This window comes from Carcharhinus amblyrhynchos, chromosome 8 (genome assembly GCF_965287045.1).
Source record: "Carcharhinus amblyrhynchos chromosome 8, sCarAmb.v2.hapA, whole genome shotgun sequence".
NCBI classification, from domain to species: Eukaryota; Metazoa; Chordata; class Chondrichthyes; order Carcharhiniformes; family Carcharhinidae; genus Carcharhinus; species Carcharhinus amblyrhynchos.
The window spans coordinates 2,668,901-2,686,153 of record NC_137331.1 but is presented as its reverse complement, the minus strand read 5'-3'; the positions used below and the strand labels follow the sequence as shown (position 1 = coordinate 2,686,153).

Here is a 17,253-nt window from a genome sequence, read left to right as displayed (position 1 = left end):
ACTATCCTGTTGCAAGTGCCCCTTTCTGGACAAAGAATTGGGCTTAACTTCAAAGCCTTTTGCAGTTAAAGATCCTGAAGCTCGCTGTTGGGTTTCACCTTCGTGCTGGCCACTTGTCAAAGCTACCACAGAAAAATCAGGCCAAAGGGATGAGGTCCCATGAATAGCTTTAGGATAGAAAAGAAGCAAACTGACAGAAAATAAAATGAATAAATGAAGTCAGAGTTGGTGTGACAGTTATTAGTTAACCAAAGGTGTGAAGTGAAAACACCAGTGAACATGAGATAAGGCATTCAGGAGAGACAATTTTTTTTGCTATCAAGAAGGAAATAACCTTACAACGTCAATGACTTTTGATGCTATTGTATATCACTCGAATGGTGGTTACGGTGCTGTATTAGCACCAGATTGGAATAGGAATGCCTACCACTCCTCTTGGTTCTTAGTTGTGAAGAAATAATAAAAATCAATACATATTTTCCAAACAGGTTCTTTGTTTTGACACTCTTTGCCCTTTTGTCTATCATCTGAAAGTGGTGATTCATGTTACAGTTGGTTTCAGATACCCTGGAAGCTTTGATATACCTTGCTAAATGACTATTATTCTTGTGTGAACCAAATGGGCTGTTAGGTCCAGCACAGCCAAGATCAATTTTGTATTTAGCTGAAATTGAAACAAGCACTTCCACTTCAAAAAAAAAGACTATTTATTGAGTGTTTTTAAAATAGTGAAATACTCCAAGGTGCTTCACAGAAGAATTGTCAAAGTTTGATAAAAATCTGAGCTGGCTTTTCGGGCAGAGAGTTGGAGAGGTTTGGGAGGGAATTCTGGTCCAGAACTGAGCCAAGGAATCTTGGATTCACTCTGATCCCTGTCCTGAAATATATCTTAATGGTGACTTTCCTATCGCAACCAGTGGGGAAGGAGACCTCATGATATATTGCACCATTTGAAGGTTGAATTCTCTTTTTTCTACTAAAAAGAGGTAAAGAAAATTGGGGCTGAATTTAATGGGGCTTGCAGAAGCCAGGATCTGAGGTTTTGGAGGTTGTGGGGGGGATGGAAAGAGTGGGAGCCTGCCAAGAGAGGGCAAGTTACAGGAAACCCTCCTATCCAGGTGCTAATTGTTCCACATAAACAATCAAATAAGATCTTCTTTCCACTATTGCTGTCAGGTTACCAGTGCTGCAGGTACCCGTGTTGGTTGGTTGACCACCTGGTAAATTCTGGCTTGAGTGGGGGACTTTGCTAATATGACCCTATGCTAGTGAGGCTAGGAATAGAAAGATAGTGCAGCTCAACACGTGGCTAAACAGTTGGTGTAGGAGGGAGGATTTCAGATATCTGGACTATTGGGGTTTGTTCCAGGGCAAGTGGGACCTGTACAAGAAGGACAGGTTACATCTGAAGTGGAGAGGCACAAGTATTCTGGCCCGGAAGTTTGCTAATGTCACATGGGAGTTCAGCAGGGAGGTGGGAACCAAGGCAAACGTGAATTAGCTGAAGGGGAACGAGAGAGTCGGGCCAGTAAGACTCAGAGAAACAGCAGACAAGGTGCGATGGCTAATCAGAGAGGGTCTGGTGGACTGGAGTGCATTTGTTGCAATGTGAGAAGTGTAACAGGTAAGGCAGATGAATTTAGAGCTTGGATTAGTACGAGGAACTGTAATGTTGCCATTACAGAGACTTGGTAACGGAAAGGACAGGATTGGCAGCTTAACATTGCTGGATACAGATGTTTTAGGTAGGATAGAGGGGGATGTAAAAGGGGTGGGAATAAGGAGAATAGCACTCCAGGAAGACACCTCAGAGGGCTCATACAGCGAGGTAATTTGAGTAGAGCTCAGGAATAGGAAGCGTGCCGTTACAATGTTGGGTGTTTACGATAGGCCATACAACTGTCAGCCTGAGATAGAGGAACAGATGTGTAGGCAGATTTTGGCAAGCTGTAGAAGTCACGGGGTTTTAGTGGTGGGAGATGTTAATTTCATCGATATTGACGGGGGCACACTTCATGTTAGGGGTGTGGATGGGGCAGAGTTTGTAAGGAACATCCAGAAAGGCTTCCTGAAACAGTGTGTAGATAGTCCAACAATGGAAGGGGCTATACTGGACCTGGTATTGGGGAATAAGCCTGGCCAGGTGTTCGATGTTTCAGCAGGGGAGCAGTTCAGGAACAGTGACCACAATTCAGTAAGTTTTAAGGTACTGATGGATAAAGATAAGTGTATTCCTCAAGTTAAGATGCTAAATTGGAGGAAGGCTAATTACAACAATATCAGGCAGGAACTGAAGAATGTAGATTGGGGCAGATGTTTGACGGCAAATCAACATCTGGCATGTGGGAGGCTTTCAAATGTAAGTTGATAGGGATTCGGGAGCAGCACATTCCCTTAAGGATAAAGGATAAGTATGGCAAGTTTTGGGAACCTTGGATAATGAGAGGTATTGTGAGCCTAGTCAAAGAGAAAAAGGAAGCATTTGTCAAAGCTCGGAGGCTGGGAACGCACGAAGCAAGTGTGGAATACAAGGAAAGTAGAAAGAAACTTAAGCAAAGAGTAAGAGGGGCTGCATACAAATCTCAGTCACTATCAGCCTCACTGAGCTTGCTGTGACAGTGAAATCCTTCACCGTTTCTTTCAACTGGGTGCTGTCCCAGCAGTGACCAACTCTCCTATGGTGCTGTTGGGACCCAAGAGTTCCCAGCTTTCTGGCCACCAACTTGTAGCGGGGTCTCTCATCCCTCAAAGAAACAATAGTTCCAAAAAAAGCTCATTAAGTTTCAATTTTTAAGTTTATTTACTCGTACCCCAAGTAGGCTTACATTATTACTGCAATGAAGTTACAGTGAAAATCCTCCTGTTGTCACAGCGCTTATTGAGGCATAGAGGGAGAATTTATCATGGCCGATACACCTAACCAGCATGTCTTTCAGACTGTAGGAGGAAATTGGAGCACCTGATGAAACCCATGCAGACACAAGGAGAACATGCAAACACAGATAGTGACCCAAGTCGGGAATTGAACCCGGGTCTGCAGTTCTGTGAGGGAGCAGTGCTAACCATTATATTATCGTGCCACCGCCTGTATTACATGCCAGATGGACCTGAGTTTCAGATGGGCCTCCCCTGAATGACTGAGACAGACTTGCTCTGGCTTTCAGGCCTGCTGTCAGAGCCAGCACACCTCTGACAAAATCCAGCCCTCGGATTCACACAGCTTTTGATTTTGTATCATTATACTTTCCATTCTCCTTATAAATGGTTTCCACATTGCATACTTTCCTGGCATGAGACCTTATGGGAGAAGTTGTTAAAGTGGATTCTGAGGCTCTTGCTTTTTATCAATCAACTTGAATATAACTGCACTGCACTGTTCGAGGAGATGACAGCTCAGCTTTCCAATAATGTTTCCCCAGTGCAACAAACAGGAAAAGCAATTCGGCAAAGTGTGTGAGAGATCAATGAACAAGCTGCACAGCTCGAGTCCTCAAATGATCGAGGCTCGATAATTCAAGTTTCTCATGTTAATTTAGCGTCTGCAACCATTTCCCAATATTGTGTCAGAAATATTATGATCCAACTGGTAGCCTAATGATGAGACAGTTCAGTTGTCTTTTAGACTTTCACGGGATGTGGCTGTCATTGGCTGGGCCTGCATTTGTTGCCCATTCTGAATTGCCGTTGAGAATGTGTTCTTATTATGACCATTCAATCAGTTTCGATTCTCCGATGTGACCATCCCGTGTTGCGCGAAGATGATTGAACTGGGATGGTTTGCAAAGCCCATGGGTTAAAGACATGGAAATGATGTTGGCCAGACTGAACAAGGAGAGTGAGTTTTTCTTTCCTAAAGGCCATTGTTTAAGTTTAGTTATTAGTGTCAGAAGTAGGCTCACGTTAACACTGCAATGAAATTACTGTGAAAATCCCCTAGTTGTCACACTCCAGCGTGTGGTCGTGTACACTGAGGGAGAATTTAGCACGGCCACTGCACATAACCAGCATGTCGTTTGGACTGTGAGAAGAAACCGGAGCACCTGGAGGAAACCCACGCAGCCATGGGGACAATGTGTAGACTCTGCATGGATCGTGACTCAAGCTGGGAATTGAACCTGGGTCCCTGGTGCTCTGAAGCAGTAATGCTAACCACTGTGCCATTATGCTGAACCAGTTGGTTTTTACAATAATCTTACAGTTTTATGATCCCCTATATTGATACCATTTTTAAAAAAATTTCTTAAAACCACCACCTTCACAAACTGATGGGATTTGAACTCATGGGCCCAGATTTTCATGTAGTTTTTGAAAATGTGGCTACCAAACTGCACACCCATCCCATATGTGACTTCACGCAGAATGTTGGTGCACGGTGTGCAGTTTACAAGCTGCGATGGGGTGCCAGATGTGGGCTAGTTGGAAGGCTTATTTTGGTTCTCTGGCACAGTAACTCAAGTTTCAACATTGTTTAAAGACTACCAAAACCTCCACCACTCACCACCTCAGCCCATCTGCCCCCAACCCCAATCCCATGTAATACCCCTGACATTTCCCATGCCACCTCCATGTTCCCTCCAATCACTTATGCTCTCTCAAAACATTGATGCTGCTTCCCCCCCACTCCCATGTATCTCATACATTCTCCATAGCCTCTGCCTCAATGTCCACCGTGTTACAGTCTGAAGGAACCATGCAATAACAATGGGAATTATTTTAAATGCATGGTTAAGTACAACAAAACATGTGACAATAGAATACAACTCTCATTTTTAGGGCTTTCGAAACCCACACCAGTACCTGAAAGTAACGGGAGGAAATACAATTTTCCTGTGGTCCTCACAATGCCGATAACAACCTCAGAAGAGCTTACATTCGTTTTGTACCAAATGGTTTCCCGATTCGGGAAGAGGCCACCCAAAAATGGCGTGGGGTCAGGAAGGCAGAAGAAAATATTCCTCTTTTTGCTGGAAAAAGCAAAGTTCAGCATTTCGCAAACCTGTTCACATCACCATTGGGAGATGAAAGTCCAGCCCACAATCTCTCCATTATCATTCCAAGTCTCTGAGCAATGAGTCTAGTGATACAAATAGGGAGTTACACCACTTATGAAGATGGTTTTATGGTGCAGTCGATGCCTTTCTCTAAGCCAGAAGCTCTGGGTTTGAGTCCCACCCCAGGACTTGATGGCCAAGGAAGATATGTTCGCAATGTAGCCAACAAGTTGAGTGTCAACCTGCAAAATTTCTTTAACCCACACCAATGGCAGACAGTAAGAGCAAGAGAGGAGTCCTGTTCAACCATGCTTGGTGTGGAGTGGTGCTCCTCAATCTATAAACCACAGGTGACAGGCTAGCATCCTGTTCCAGAAAAAGAATCACAATGTAATCAGATGAAAATGTGCCTTATATGCCACAAGGTACAAGAAGATAAAAAAAAATAACACGAGCCTTTTTCCTCGGATGGTGATGGCTGACACGAGGGGACATAGCTTTAAATTGAGGGGTGGTAATTAGAGGACAGATGTCAGAGGTCGGTTCTTTACTCAGAGGGTAGTAAGAGCGTGGAATGCCCCGCCTGCAGCAGTTGTGGACTCACCAACTTTAAGGGCATTCGAATGGTCAGTGGATAGGCATATGGATAACATTGGAATAGTTTAGGTTCGAGGGTCATTAGATTCGTTCCATTGGTTGGCACAACATCGAGGGCCGAAGGGCCTGTACTGCGCTGTTATGTTCTATGTTCTACCACTTATTTATCTTGAACATACAGCACTATGTGAACTCATGGACCATGATATTCATATGGGGAATTAAGGTGGAAAGGACATTGAAGCAAATGGGAGTAATATATCCACCTGATTCTATTCCAGCTGATGTACTGATAAAACATTTTACAGGCAAAAATTGAATGCAATCAAGTTCACTTTATTCAAATTAATTTTATTTTACAAATCTTTTGGTTACATCTAATAGAGTTTCAAAACACACACCTCTGTAATACTTTGCATTTCTTTGTAGTTAAACCGTGACTTCAAATTTCTAGTTTTGAACCGTTTAAATCAGAAGCCAAATTAACCCAAATTACTTCTACATGTGTCAGACTTCAAATGATAGTCTGGAAGAAGAATGGTTTAGTGCCAGCCTTTAATTGTGCAGGCAGATTTGTACCATGGAATCACGCCTGTTCTGAATTGCCATAAGCCGTCCAAACTAATTTAACTTAAACGTTAATAGCCATCAGAGGGAGTAAATTTTCCTGCCATATGTCGAAACTGGATACAGTCCCAGGTCTCAGTTGTGAAGAGGTTTGGTTCCAACTTACTGTACCACTGAATTCATCCATGGTTCCCGACTGGCGGCATTATTTTAGCTGATATTAAATGAGTTCTTGTGGTAAATGAAGAGTATTTCAATTGTTTATGCCTTATGATGACACATAATTATTTTAGTGTATTATGCTTATGAATAAGAATTATTTAGGGTGCAGCCAAGAATCTAGATTGTCTTTTTTTTGTATTGTGGTTTGCTCTGTTTGCGATGACTGACAAGCCATTCTTGTTTTAATGGGCTAAAATCCAGAACACATTAATAGTAAATATGAAGTATTGAGGAGGCCTTCAAATGTAACTTGTATTCTGATTTCTACATGCCTGAAGGCTGCATAGGTTGCCAAGTATAAACCTGAACATTGTCTGCTGCTGACTTTTCAATCCGTGAGAATTGCTGATTGTGGATTTCAGGTGTAGCAATCCTTGAAGTTAGACATACACCGCATGACATAGAAAAGGCAGTAACCCTAAGATTGATTGGATTACATTTGACACATTTTGCTGCTTCCAAATGGGCAATTTTGGAATGAACTCAGTGTGGTAGTTTAGTGATGAAGCAGCATGAGACAGCATTATCCCATTTATGTGCTGTCAGCTATTTCTAGCCGGCAGAAGAAGATGTGAAAAAGGAAGCAAGTTAACCTTGCGGTTGTATTTCATGGAATGAGTTGCGCGCTATAGTTTTGACAGTTGCCTTTGCAAAGACAACTTGCGAGTCATTATGCCAGCTAGCAACATTATCTGAGTGCAATGTATTCAGTTTTATTCCACTATGAATAAACACTTCAATAATTCATTAAAACAGTGTGGTGCCATTACACCAAGTGCTTTAAATGTTAATAATTCCTTCTAAATGGATGCCTTCCAATTTTCTAGGAACCTAAATGTGATACTTTCCTGAATGTAACATGTTTGATTTTATGTTTGCAGTTCCGTGTCTGTCTAACTTCACTGCGCCAGTGGGAACAGTCCTGTCACCTGACTACCCTGAAGGATATAGCAATAACATGAACTGTGTCTGGCTAATTGTTGCGGTCCGAGGGAGTCGGATTCATCTTTCCTTCAATGATTTTGACCTGGAATCTCAGTTTGACTTTCTTGCAGTTAAAGATGGGGAATCAGTTGATTCGCCTCTGCTGGGAACATTCAGTGGGTCAGAAGTTCCTTCGCACCTCACCAGCAATGGGCACATCCTCCGCCTGGAATTTCAGGCTGACCACTCCATGTCGGGACGAGGATTTAACATCACGTACAGCAGTATGTTTATTTTTCAAATTTGATGATTGAGGGCACATTAAGTAACCCACAAACTCTTCAAATTGAAATTTGGTTTGAAAACTCGATTGTTCAATGGACAATGTCAATAATTGTAACTTGTCGTGACTGGTGAATGCCTTCACAGGTTTGCAATAATGTGCAATTATAAATGGGGTGAACGTGAAAAGTTTTATCTCTGCAAGAGGTTACTTGGAAAGCAATATAGTTTGAATATATATTTAATATCTGCTTTTTATTTTTTTTTAATTCTCTTGTGGGACATGGTGATTACTGTTGGCTGGACCAGCATTTATTGCCTATCATTAGTTGGCCTTGAACTGAATGGCTTGCTTGGCCATTCCAGAGGGCAGTTAAGAGTCAACCACATTGCTGTGGCTCTAGAGTCACATGTAGACCAGCCGAGGCAAGGATGGCATTATGAAATCAGATTGGATTTTTCCAACAGTTGACAATAGTTTCACGGTCATCAGTAGATCCTTAATTCCAGACTTTTTTAATTGATTTCAAATTCCACCAACTGCCGTGATGGGATTCGAACCTGGGTCCCCAGAACGTTAGCTGAGTTTTTGGATGAATAGTGTAGTGAGATTCACAGCATTAAATCTGAAGAGATGCAGGGATCAGCAGATCAGCAATGCAGCCCTGTTGACAACACAGAAAATGGCCACAAGTTCAATCAGCCGACACTGATATTGAGATGCCACATAAGCCTTCTGTCACCCTCTTTACTTCAACTGATCCTATCAGCATAATTCTCTATTCTTTTCTCCATCTTTTTTTTTGACTTCTCAAGAATATTAGAAATAGATGTGTGTTAGTGGTCATCAAGATGCTATTCCAATTAAATGCATTGTGTGTCTGACTTCCCATCATTTTCCCTTGGCTTCTATCCTGTAAACTTCAGTTTGTGTAAGTGCAACTGCACTTAATATACACTATTTACAGCTGCAGTTGGTTGCTTAATGAGCAATACTAATTGCATTAATTCTCTTACAGGAAAGATCTCAGTAGTAGTTGACATTCAAAGTTCATTGTCTTTTTTTCAGTTTTAATGGTCGGAAGTACCACTAAAAGGTTGTCGGTGGCATTATTGCATTCTTTGGAATTATATTAACTCTGACATTTGTCAAGTTGACTTACTCTTAATACCAATAGTTTTGCCAAAGGCTTTTCTTTCTTAATGGCTTTCTCATTCTGCTTCTTTTGATTCAAGTGAATGTAGCTTGTCCAGTTGTGGACACTGTCAGAGCAGAAATCATATTCTGATCAGTTTCTTGCAACAATAATCATAATGTAGATCTGTTACACAGTAAAAGGAAATAAGATAAGGTGGCAACTAATCTGATGCTAAGCAAAATGTGCAAAGTAAAATTCACCATGTATTTTGATATCAGATAAGTAATGTTAAATTTGGGCTAGTTTTATTCACGTTTGTGCAGTTTTTAATTCATTTGACTTGCAAAAATCTCCAGAAACATTGGAGCTATGGCATTGGTCAATCATAGAATTCTGACAGTGCAGGAGAGGCCATTCAGCCCATCAAGTCTGTGCCAACTTTCTGACAGAGTATCTTAACCAGGCCCTATTCCCCACCCCATTCCGTAATCCCACACATTTCCCATGGCTAATCCATCCAACAATTGGTAACTTCAGTTACACCCTGCCCCAGAATAAACACTACTGCCATTTTACCCATTAACCTCTATTGTCTCTATGTTCCTGCCCAAGTTGAGGTCCGAGTTCACAGAATTGGATGTAAAAGTGGTGGAAGCACCACAAATACCCCACTTGTCAAGAATGGGAGAAGTCACCATGTTAGTACAAAAGGCAAAGCTGTTACATCTGGAGTCATCTTCAATGAGAAGTGTGAAGCAGATGGTCCATCTCAGCCTCCTGCTGACGCCCCTAACATCACAGATGTCAGCCTTTAGCCAATTTGATGCACTCCACGTGATATCGTGAAATAGCTGACGGTATTGGACGCAGCAAATGTAATTGGATCAGACAACATCCCAGGAGCAGTGATGCGCCTAATAAAGGTCATCCTGCACAAATAAAACATTGGCAATGTCGAAAATTGCTCGGGTGTGCCCCGTCCACAAAAAGCAGGACAAATCCAACCCAACCAATTACCACCCCACCAGTCTACTCTCAATCATCAGCGAAATGATTGAAGCTATCATTATCAGTACTATCAAGGAGCATTTATGCTGCTGATGTTCAGTGTGGGTTCTGTCAGGGTCACGAGACTCCTGACTTCATTACAACATCGGTCCAAACTTGAACAGAAACGCTGAACTCTCAAATTGGGATGAGAGTGACTGCACTTGACATTAAGACAGCACTTGAACATGTTGAGTAATCTGAGATAAATTTGTCTTTGGAAATTGGACAGAAGTGGTTAGAGTCATATTGGGTACAATGAAAGAAGCTTGTGGTTGTTGGAGGAAAGTTATCTCAGTCCCAGGATGCTACTGCACGAGTTCCTTAGTGTTTGAGGCCAAAACACCTTCTGCTGCATTGATGACCTTCCATTCACCATAAAGTCTGAAATGAAGATGTTTGTAGATGATTCCATAATGTTCAGTGCAATTTGTGACTCATCAGACACTGAATAAGTCCACGTCCACATGTAACAAGACTTGAGCAATATTCAGGCTTGCTCTCCTAAGTGTCAAATACCACTCATGCCACACAAGTGCCAGGCAAACACCTTCACCAACAAGAGAGAATACCATCTCCCCTTGACATTCAATGGCATTACACTCACTCAGTCCCCAACAATGCCTTGGGGTTACCATTGACGAGTAACATAACTGGACCAGCCATATAAATACTGTAATTACAAGAGCAGGTCAAAAGCTAGGAATTTGGTGGTGAGTAAATCACCTCCAGGCTGCCCAGAACCTGTCTATTGTACGAGTCATGGGTGATGGACGACTCTCTCTCTTTGCCTGGGTGAGTCTATCTCCAATAACATCTACAAAGATCAACATCATCCAATACAAAACAATCCACTTGCTCTACCTGAACAATGCATTCCCTACACCACTGGCGCACGGTGCTGGCAGTGCACCATCTACAGAATGCATACCAGTAACTCAGCAAAGATCCCTCAGCCTCACCTTCCAAACACATTACTTTTTCCATCTAGAAGGACATCAAAACATCACCACACGCAAGCTCCCCTCCAATGCAAATTCTATCATGATTTGGAATCGAGCAAGATCACCTTTTCTCCACTGTTGTTGGATCAAAATCCTGGAGCACCTTCGCAATAGCATTGCGGGCATCCACAATATATGGACTGTAGGGTTCAAGAACATGGTTTACCACCACTTTCTCCGGGTAATAATGGATGGCTTAATAAATGCTGATTTTGCCAGTATTCGCTCACATCCCATGAAAAAGCACAAAAAATTTACTTAATTTCACCCAAACTGTAATCTTTCGATTCTTCCCGAAGATCTGTCTTTGGGTCCATTTTTCTCTCGGATCTCTTCCCCAGTCCTTGGTGCCATCTGTCTATTTTTGCAGTTTTGATGTCCAATTCCCCCTTTCTCCAACTGCTGTTGACTCCTCCAGTCTCTCTGTAATTTAAGAGAACGTGACCAATACGCAGGAGTGAATGAACTGCCAAAAATGCTTCAGCCAAGTCTCACCATGTCTGAAACTGTTAGTTTCTGCATCCAGCACTGATCATATACCAGGATTCCATCCTCTGCCCATAACTCTCAGGCTGAACAAGACTATTGACATTACCATCTTATTTCAAGCCAAATTTCTGATCCCATAAGTTCTCCAACTCCTGTCTTATTAGACCTTCTGAAAAATTCATCTCTTTGACCAAGCATTCACTTATCCATAAAACCATAAGGTATAGAATTAGAATTTGGCCATTTGGCCCAATCGGTTTGCTGCACCATTTGACCATGGCTGTTAAGTGTCTCAATCCCTTTCTCCTACTTTTTCCTCAGAACCTTTGATCCCCTTGCCAATCAAGGACTTATCTATCCCTGTCTTAAATACACTTAAAGACCTGGCCTCCTGTGGCAATGAATTTTAGAGATTCACCACTCTCTGGCTGAACAAATCCCTCCTCATTCTCAGTTCTAAAGGGTCATCCTTTTACTCAGAGGCTATGTCCTTGGATCCTTGTCTCTCCAATTAATGGTAACATCTCCCCTATGTCCACTGTATCCAGGCCTTTCAGTATTCTGTTAGTTTCAATTAGATCCCCCTCACTTTCTAAATTCCATTGAATACGGACCCAGAGTCTTCAAACCTTCCTCATAGATCAAACTTTTCATTCTCGAGATTATTCTTGTGAACCTTCTCTGGACCTCTCCAAGGCCAGCACACCCTTAGATTATGGGGCCCAAAATTGCTCACAATACTCCAAATGTGATCTGACCAGAGCCGTATGAAGCTTCAGCAGTACATCTCTGCTTTTGTATTCTACTCCATTAAAAATGCATGCTTACGTTGCATTTGCCTTCCTCACTACCTGCAAGTTAACTTTAAAAGGATCCTAAACTAGGACTAACTTTGCGCTTCTAATTTCTGAATTCTCTCCCTATTTAGAAAATAGTCTATGTCGCTATTCTTCCTCACACTTTCCCAATTTGTATTCTATCTCCCACTTCTTTGCTCATTCACCTAATCTGTCTGAGTCCTTCTGCAACCTCCCCACTTCCTCAATGCTGCCTGACCCCCAACAACCTTTACATCAGCTCCAAACTTAGCCACGGTGCCCTCAGTTCCTTCATCTAGATCATTGATGTACAAAGGGAAGAGTTGTGGTCCCAACACTGACCCCTGTGAAACTCCACTAATCACTGGCTGACATCCTGAAAAGAACACTTTTATCCCCATTCTTCTGGCAATCAGCTAATCTTCTCCCCGTTGCCTTGTCAGAGGCCTTCTGAAAATCCAAGCAGATAACATCCACCAGCTCTCCTTCATCTAACCTGCTCATTAGCAGGTTTTCAAATAATTCGAACAAATGTCATCCTTAATAATGGATGCTTTGACTTGGTGTCTATTCCCCACCACTCACATTGCATCTGTGTGATAATTTTCTCTATTGGTGCTAAATGTGAGTTTGTGTTTTTTTCTCCTGTCCTCTTCATCCTTCCCCTCCTCATCCCCACCCCTCCTTTTTCCTTTCTCGTGCTTTATTCTCCAAATTCCCTCAACCTCCCCCTTCCCCTTGTTTCTTTTTGTTCTCCGCTATCAGATTCCATGGGAAGTGATTTAATTAAATGACTGTTGTAGAATATTTACATATTTAACTGGTCATGTGACTTTCAAAATGGTGAATTAACATTCCAAATGGCAACATGAAAGTTTAATTGTACTTCCCCTTTTCTCTGTGCGCAGCGTTTGGACACAATGAGTGCCCGGATCCTGGCATTCCCATTAATGGTCGACGGTTTGGTGACAATTTTCAGTTGGGAAGCTCGGTATCTGTTCTCTGTGAAGAAGGATTCATCAAAACCCAAGGGACAGAAACCATAACGTGTGTTTTGAAAGACGGAAAGGTCATGTGGAGTGGCCCCATTCCGAAATGCGAAGGTATGTGAAGTCAAAAGTTCTTGATTATCACCAACGTGCAGTGGATGTAACAGGTGATGTTCCCCAGGGATCTGTACTGGGGCCACAGCTGTGCCGTATCGATGAAATACTTGGATGAAGGAAAGGAAAGTAAGGACGCGAGCGTGTTGTGTCGATTGTGAGAAGGAAGTTGCAAAGGGACATTTGACTAAGCACGCGGCCAAAACTAGGGAGCAGCTCAAATTCAATATCGGGAAATGTTAGATCCACTTTCTGTTGAAGAAAGAGAAATTGCTCATTTCTCAATGGTAAGGGGCGAGGATCTGTGGAGGACAAGAAATTTAGGGACCGATATACAGAACTGGTTCAAATCAGTGCACAGGTACAAAAAAGTCATCAGCAAAGTTAACGAAATGTTGGTGTTTATCTCCAGAAGGTTCAAATTCAAAATTGAGGCAGTCACGTTTCAATTGTTCAGAGCCTGAATTTGACTCGACCTGGAGGAATCTACTTGGTTTTAGACGCCAAACTTCAGGATAGATGGAAACATTGCAGTGCAGACTCACATTTGAAAGATTAAATTACATAGAACATAACAGCACAGTACAGGCACTTTGGCCCTCAATGTTGTGCCGAGCCATGTCCAATCCCAAGATCAAGCTATCCCCTCCCTATCATTCTGGTGTGCTCCATGTGCCTATCCTTGAAAGTTCCTAAAGTGTCCGACTCCACGATCACAGCAGGCAGTCCATTCCACACCCCAACCACTCTCTGGGTGAAGAATCTACCTCAGACATCCCTCCTATATGTCCCACCGTGAACATTCCAGTTATGTCCCCAAGCAACAGTTACATCCACCTGAGGAAATAGTCTATGCCCGTCTACTCTATCAATCCCCCTCATCATCTTATAAACCTCTATTAAGTCGCCTCTCATCCTCCTCCGCTCCAAAGAGAAAAGCCCCAGCTCCCTCGACCTTTCCTCATAAGACCTACTCTCCAAACCAGGCAGCATCCTGGTAAATCTCCTCTGCACTCTCCCCAATGCTCCCACATCCTTCTTATAGTGAGGTGATCAGAACTGAACCCAATATTCCAAATGTGGTCTCACCAACAACCGATATCGTTGCAAATTATGGCAAATCATAATAGTATGTGTTGCATTCCCTGGAGTGATATTAAGGGAAATCTAGTCAAGGTTTTTCTCCCATTTCTGATGTACAAGCTGGCTTTTAGATCACCCTCCACTGATGACAATGTGATCCAAACACAGGATGAAATTTTACTCCAGGTTGTGAGCTGTGACCTGGAGAGTGGTGGGGGTTAGATGTGGTAAGATGTTGGGGAAACAAGGTGGGATATCTCCCAGACACAGTCATACCACTGGGAAAGTTGTCCTGTGGCAGAAACACAATGACTTGGCAATCTGCCAACTGGAGGTGGGCAGCTAATTTAGACAATTGAAGGTTGGGTTGAAGGGCATATTCCTGGGCCACAGGGATTGTTCTGGCAATGGAATGACCTCTCTGAAGCTTGCTGCTGGTCAGGGTGGGGGTGAAGGGGGAGGGGAGAGGGGTGGTATTGGTAAATGGGGATGCCATTTAAGGTAAAGCCTTCATGGTTGAAGAAGGGGGCCACCAAGGGGGTGAAGGTGGTCCTGTGTCCCCAGTGCTGCTGAAAGAGGGAGTTCCTCTGTCTCAGGTGCCTGCTTACTTGACGCCAACAAAATAAGCAACTCTTCGCCACACCCGTAAGAGAACCTCAAAATAGAGGCACTCTCACACTTCTCCAGCAGCAGTGGCCATGTCTCTTGGTGGGGCTGCCAAGCCTGCAGAGCTGCCAGCGCTCTGATTTGGCAGGAGTGTGAAAGACTCACTGATGTTCTTGAATTGGCTGTCACTCCTACCTGGGGGAAACTTGAAAGGCTCATCCTGGCAATATTGTGAGGAATGTTTGGTCCCTTGTCTCGGTGTGCTGCCGACCCGAAAAGCTGCCCAACGTTGGTTTTGCTCAGTTGGCCGGACGACTGGATAGTGATGCAAAGCAATGCCAACAGCGAAGATTCAACTCCTGTGCGGGCTGAGGTTATTCATGAAGGCCCACCTTCTCAACCCTACCCCTCACCCTGAGGCACGGTGATTCACAGGTTAAACCGCCACCAATCACAGCCTGTGGTCATCTGGGACCATGGCATCTTTACTTTAGCTTTAGTAACGGCCAAGATAGAGAACTGCATGGGATTCCCCATCCCGTTCACCTGTCTAGACCCACCCCCAACTCCCCCAACACAACCAGGGCCAACCCCAGACCAACCCAACCAATTCCCTGAACCCCAGCACTTGACTCTCTCACGATGTCCTAACCCTCCACTGTTGACCAACTTGCCTCTGCAAATACATGAACCCCTCACCACCACCCCCTGATGTCCAATTTGACCCCATGTTTGGTTTAACCTCCCCACCCTCTGATGTCCAAAACCCCACATTCATGTCCCATTCACTGAGCTGAGAAACTTACCTTTTTTTTTCCTTTCAATGGCACCCATAAACTCACCTGCTTTACCGAAGTTAGTGGCACAGAGAGTTTATGTCCTCCTTCACTCCGTTCCTTTGACACTTCTTCACTGGAGCTGGGGGGACACTTTGCTTCTGGAGTCTTTTTTTGGCCTGACACAGAAGGTTGGGCGAACCAGCTGCTATAGAATTTAAGCACAGGTAAGTTGGTAGGGGTGGCCAATAGCGAACCTCCTCCATGACCGGAAAACCCAGCATGGCGGTGGGGACTGGAAAATCCCTACCAAACACTTGCAAAACAATCCAGATTTTGCCAAGAATTACAGCACAAACTTATAAACATTTGCACACAGGGCCCTTTTCCTTTGCAGATAGAAAGAGCACATTCATGCATTGTGTCCTTTTTCAACTAAACAAATCCTTGGGAGTCAGCCATTCTCTGGTTCATTCCCCAAGTCAATGCCTGTAACAATGAATATCAGCATTCTTTTCGTGCTGTTTCCTTTACTATTGATACAAACTTCAACTGCATGTCACTTTTTTTCAGCAAAATTTCATTCTCTTGCCATTGATTCCACCCCTCTTCCAAGGGGCTGTCTGATGTTGAACCAGATTGTGAACAATTTGGTGTCCTATCCGATCCCAAGTTGGGCTTCCAAAAACATATTTCTGCCATTAGTAACACCACCCATTTCCACCTCCTGTAACATCACCTTTCTCTGCTCCTTCAGTTCTTCTGCTGATGGAACCCTTATCCATGCCTTTAGATCTGACTCTTCCAACGCATTCCTGTCAGCTCCGAACTTTCTAAATCCTCTAAGTCTGAGTTTATCCAAAGCTTTGTTGTCCATGTCCTAACTTATACTTGTTCACCCATCATCCCTGAGTTTGCTAACATTCACTGGCTCTTCATTGAGAAATATCATTATTTTAAAATTCTCATCGATTAATTTGTCTATGTGATCTCCTCCTCCCATATAATCCTCCAAGATATTTTCACACTCCCAATTCTGACCACTGTGAATCCCCAATTTTAATTGCACCATCCCATTGGGGGGCTGTGTTTTTGATTGACAAGGACAAATCTCAAATTCCCTCCATGATCGTCTCTGTATCTCCAACCCATTTCCCCTTTCTCAAGTCTTGTTAAAATGGTTCTCTTTATCTTTCCTGATATCGTTTTATGTGGTTTGATATTAAACTTTATTTGATAATGCCCACATGAGATGCCTCTGGATATTTTACTGCTTGAAGTGAGTAGCAGATTCAGAGAAGCTCACTGTTCTGGGTGGGATGCATGATTGCGAAATTGGAGGTAGCCATTGAGAAATATCTGGAACTCACTTGACAAAAAATGTGGATCCTCGATGAACTGAGATTTTCAAGACTGAGATTGGTGGATTATTTTATAGATAAACGTTTGAAGGCAAAGGCGAAGAAATTGTATTGCACTGCTGGTCAGCCATAATCAAACTGGACTGTGGTATTGAATTGAGGGGTAGATAAGCCGATTCATGTTCTTAAAATCCTTTAAAACTCTCTATTTCTCTTTAGCACAACACAAACATATACAAAATAT

At 43.0% G+C, this 17,253-nt stretch overlaps 1 protein-coding gene across 1 annotated transcript in view; it reads left to right on the top strand.

The window, feature by feature from the left end:
- csmd3b (CUB and Sushi multiple domains 3b) overlaps window positions 1–17,253 on the top strand; it is a 1,478,622-nt gene that overhangs the window by 1,028,390 nt on the left and 432,979 nt on the right. The window contains exons 12-13 of the mRNA XM_080194817.1: window positions 7,259–7,585; window positions 12,989–13,183. Of these exons, the coding sequence (XP_080050943.1) occupies window positions 7,259–7,585; window positions 12,989–13,183 (522 nt within the window). The remainder of the gene's footprint in view (window positions 1–7,258; window positions 7,586–12,988; window positions 13,184–17,253) is intronic.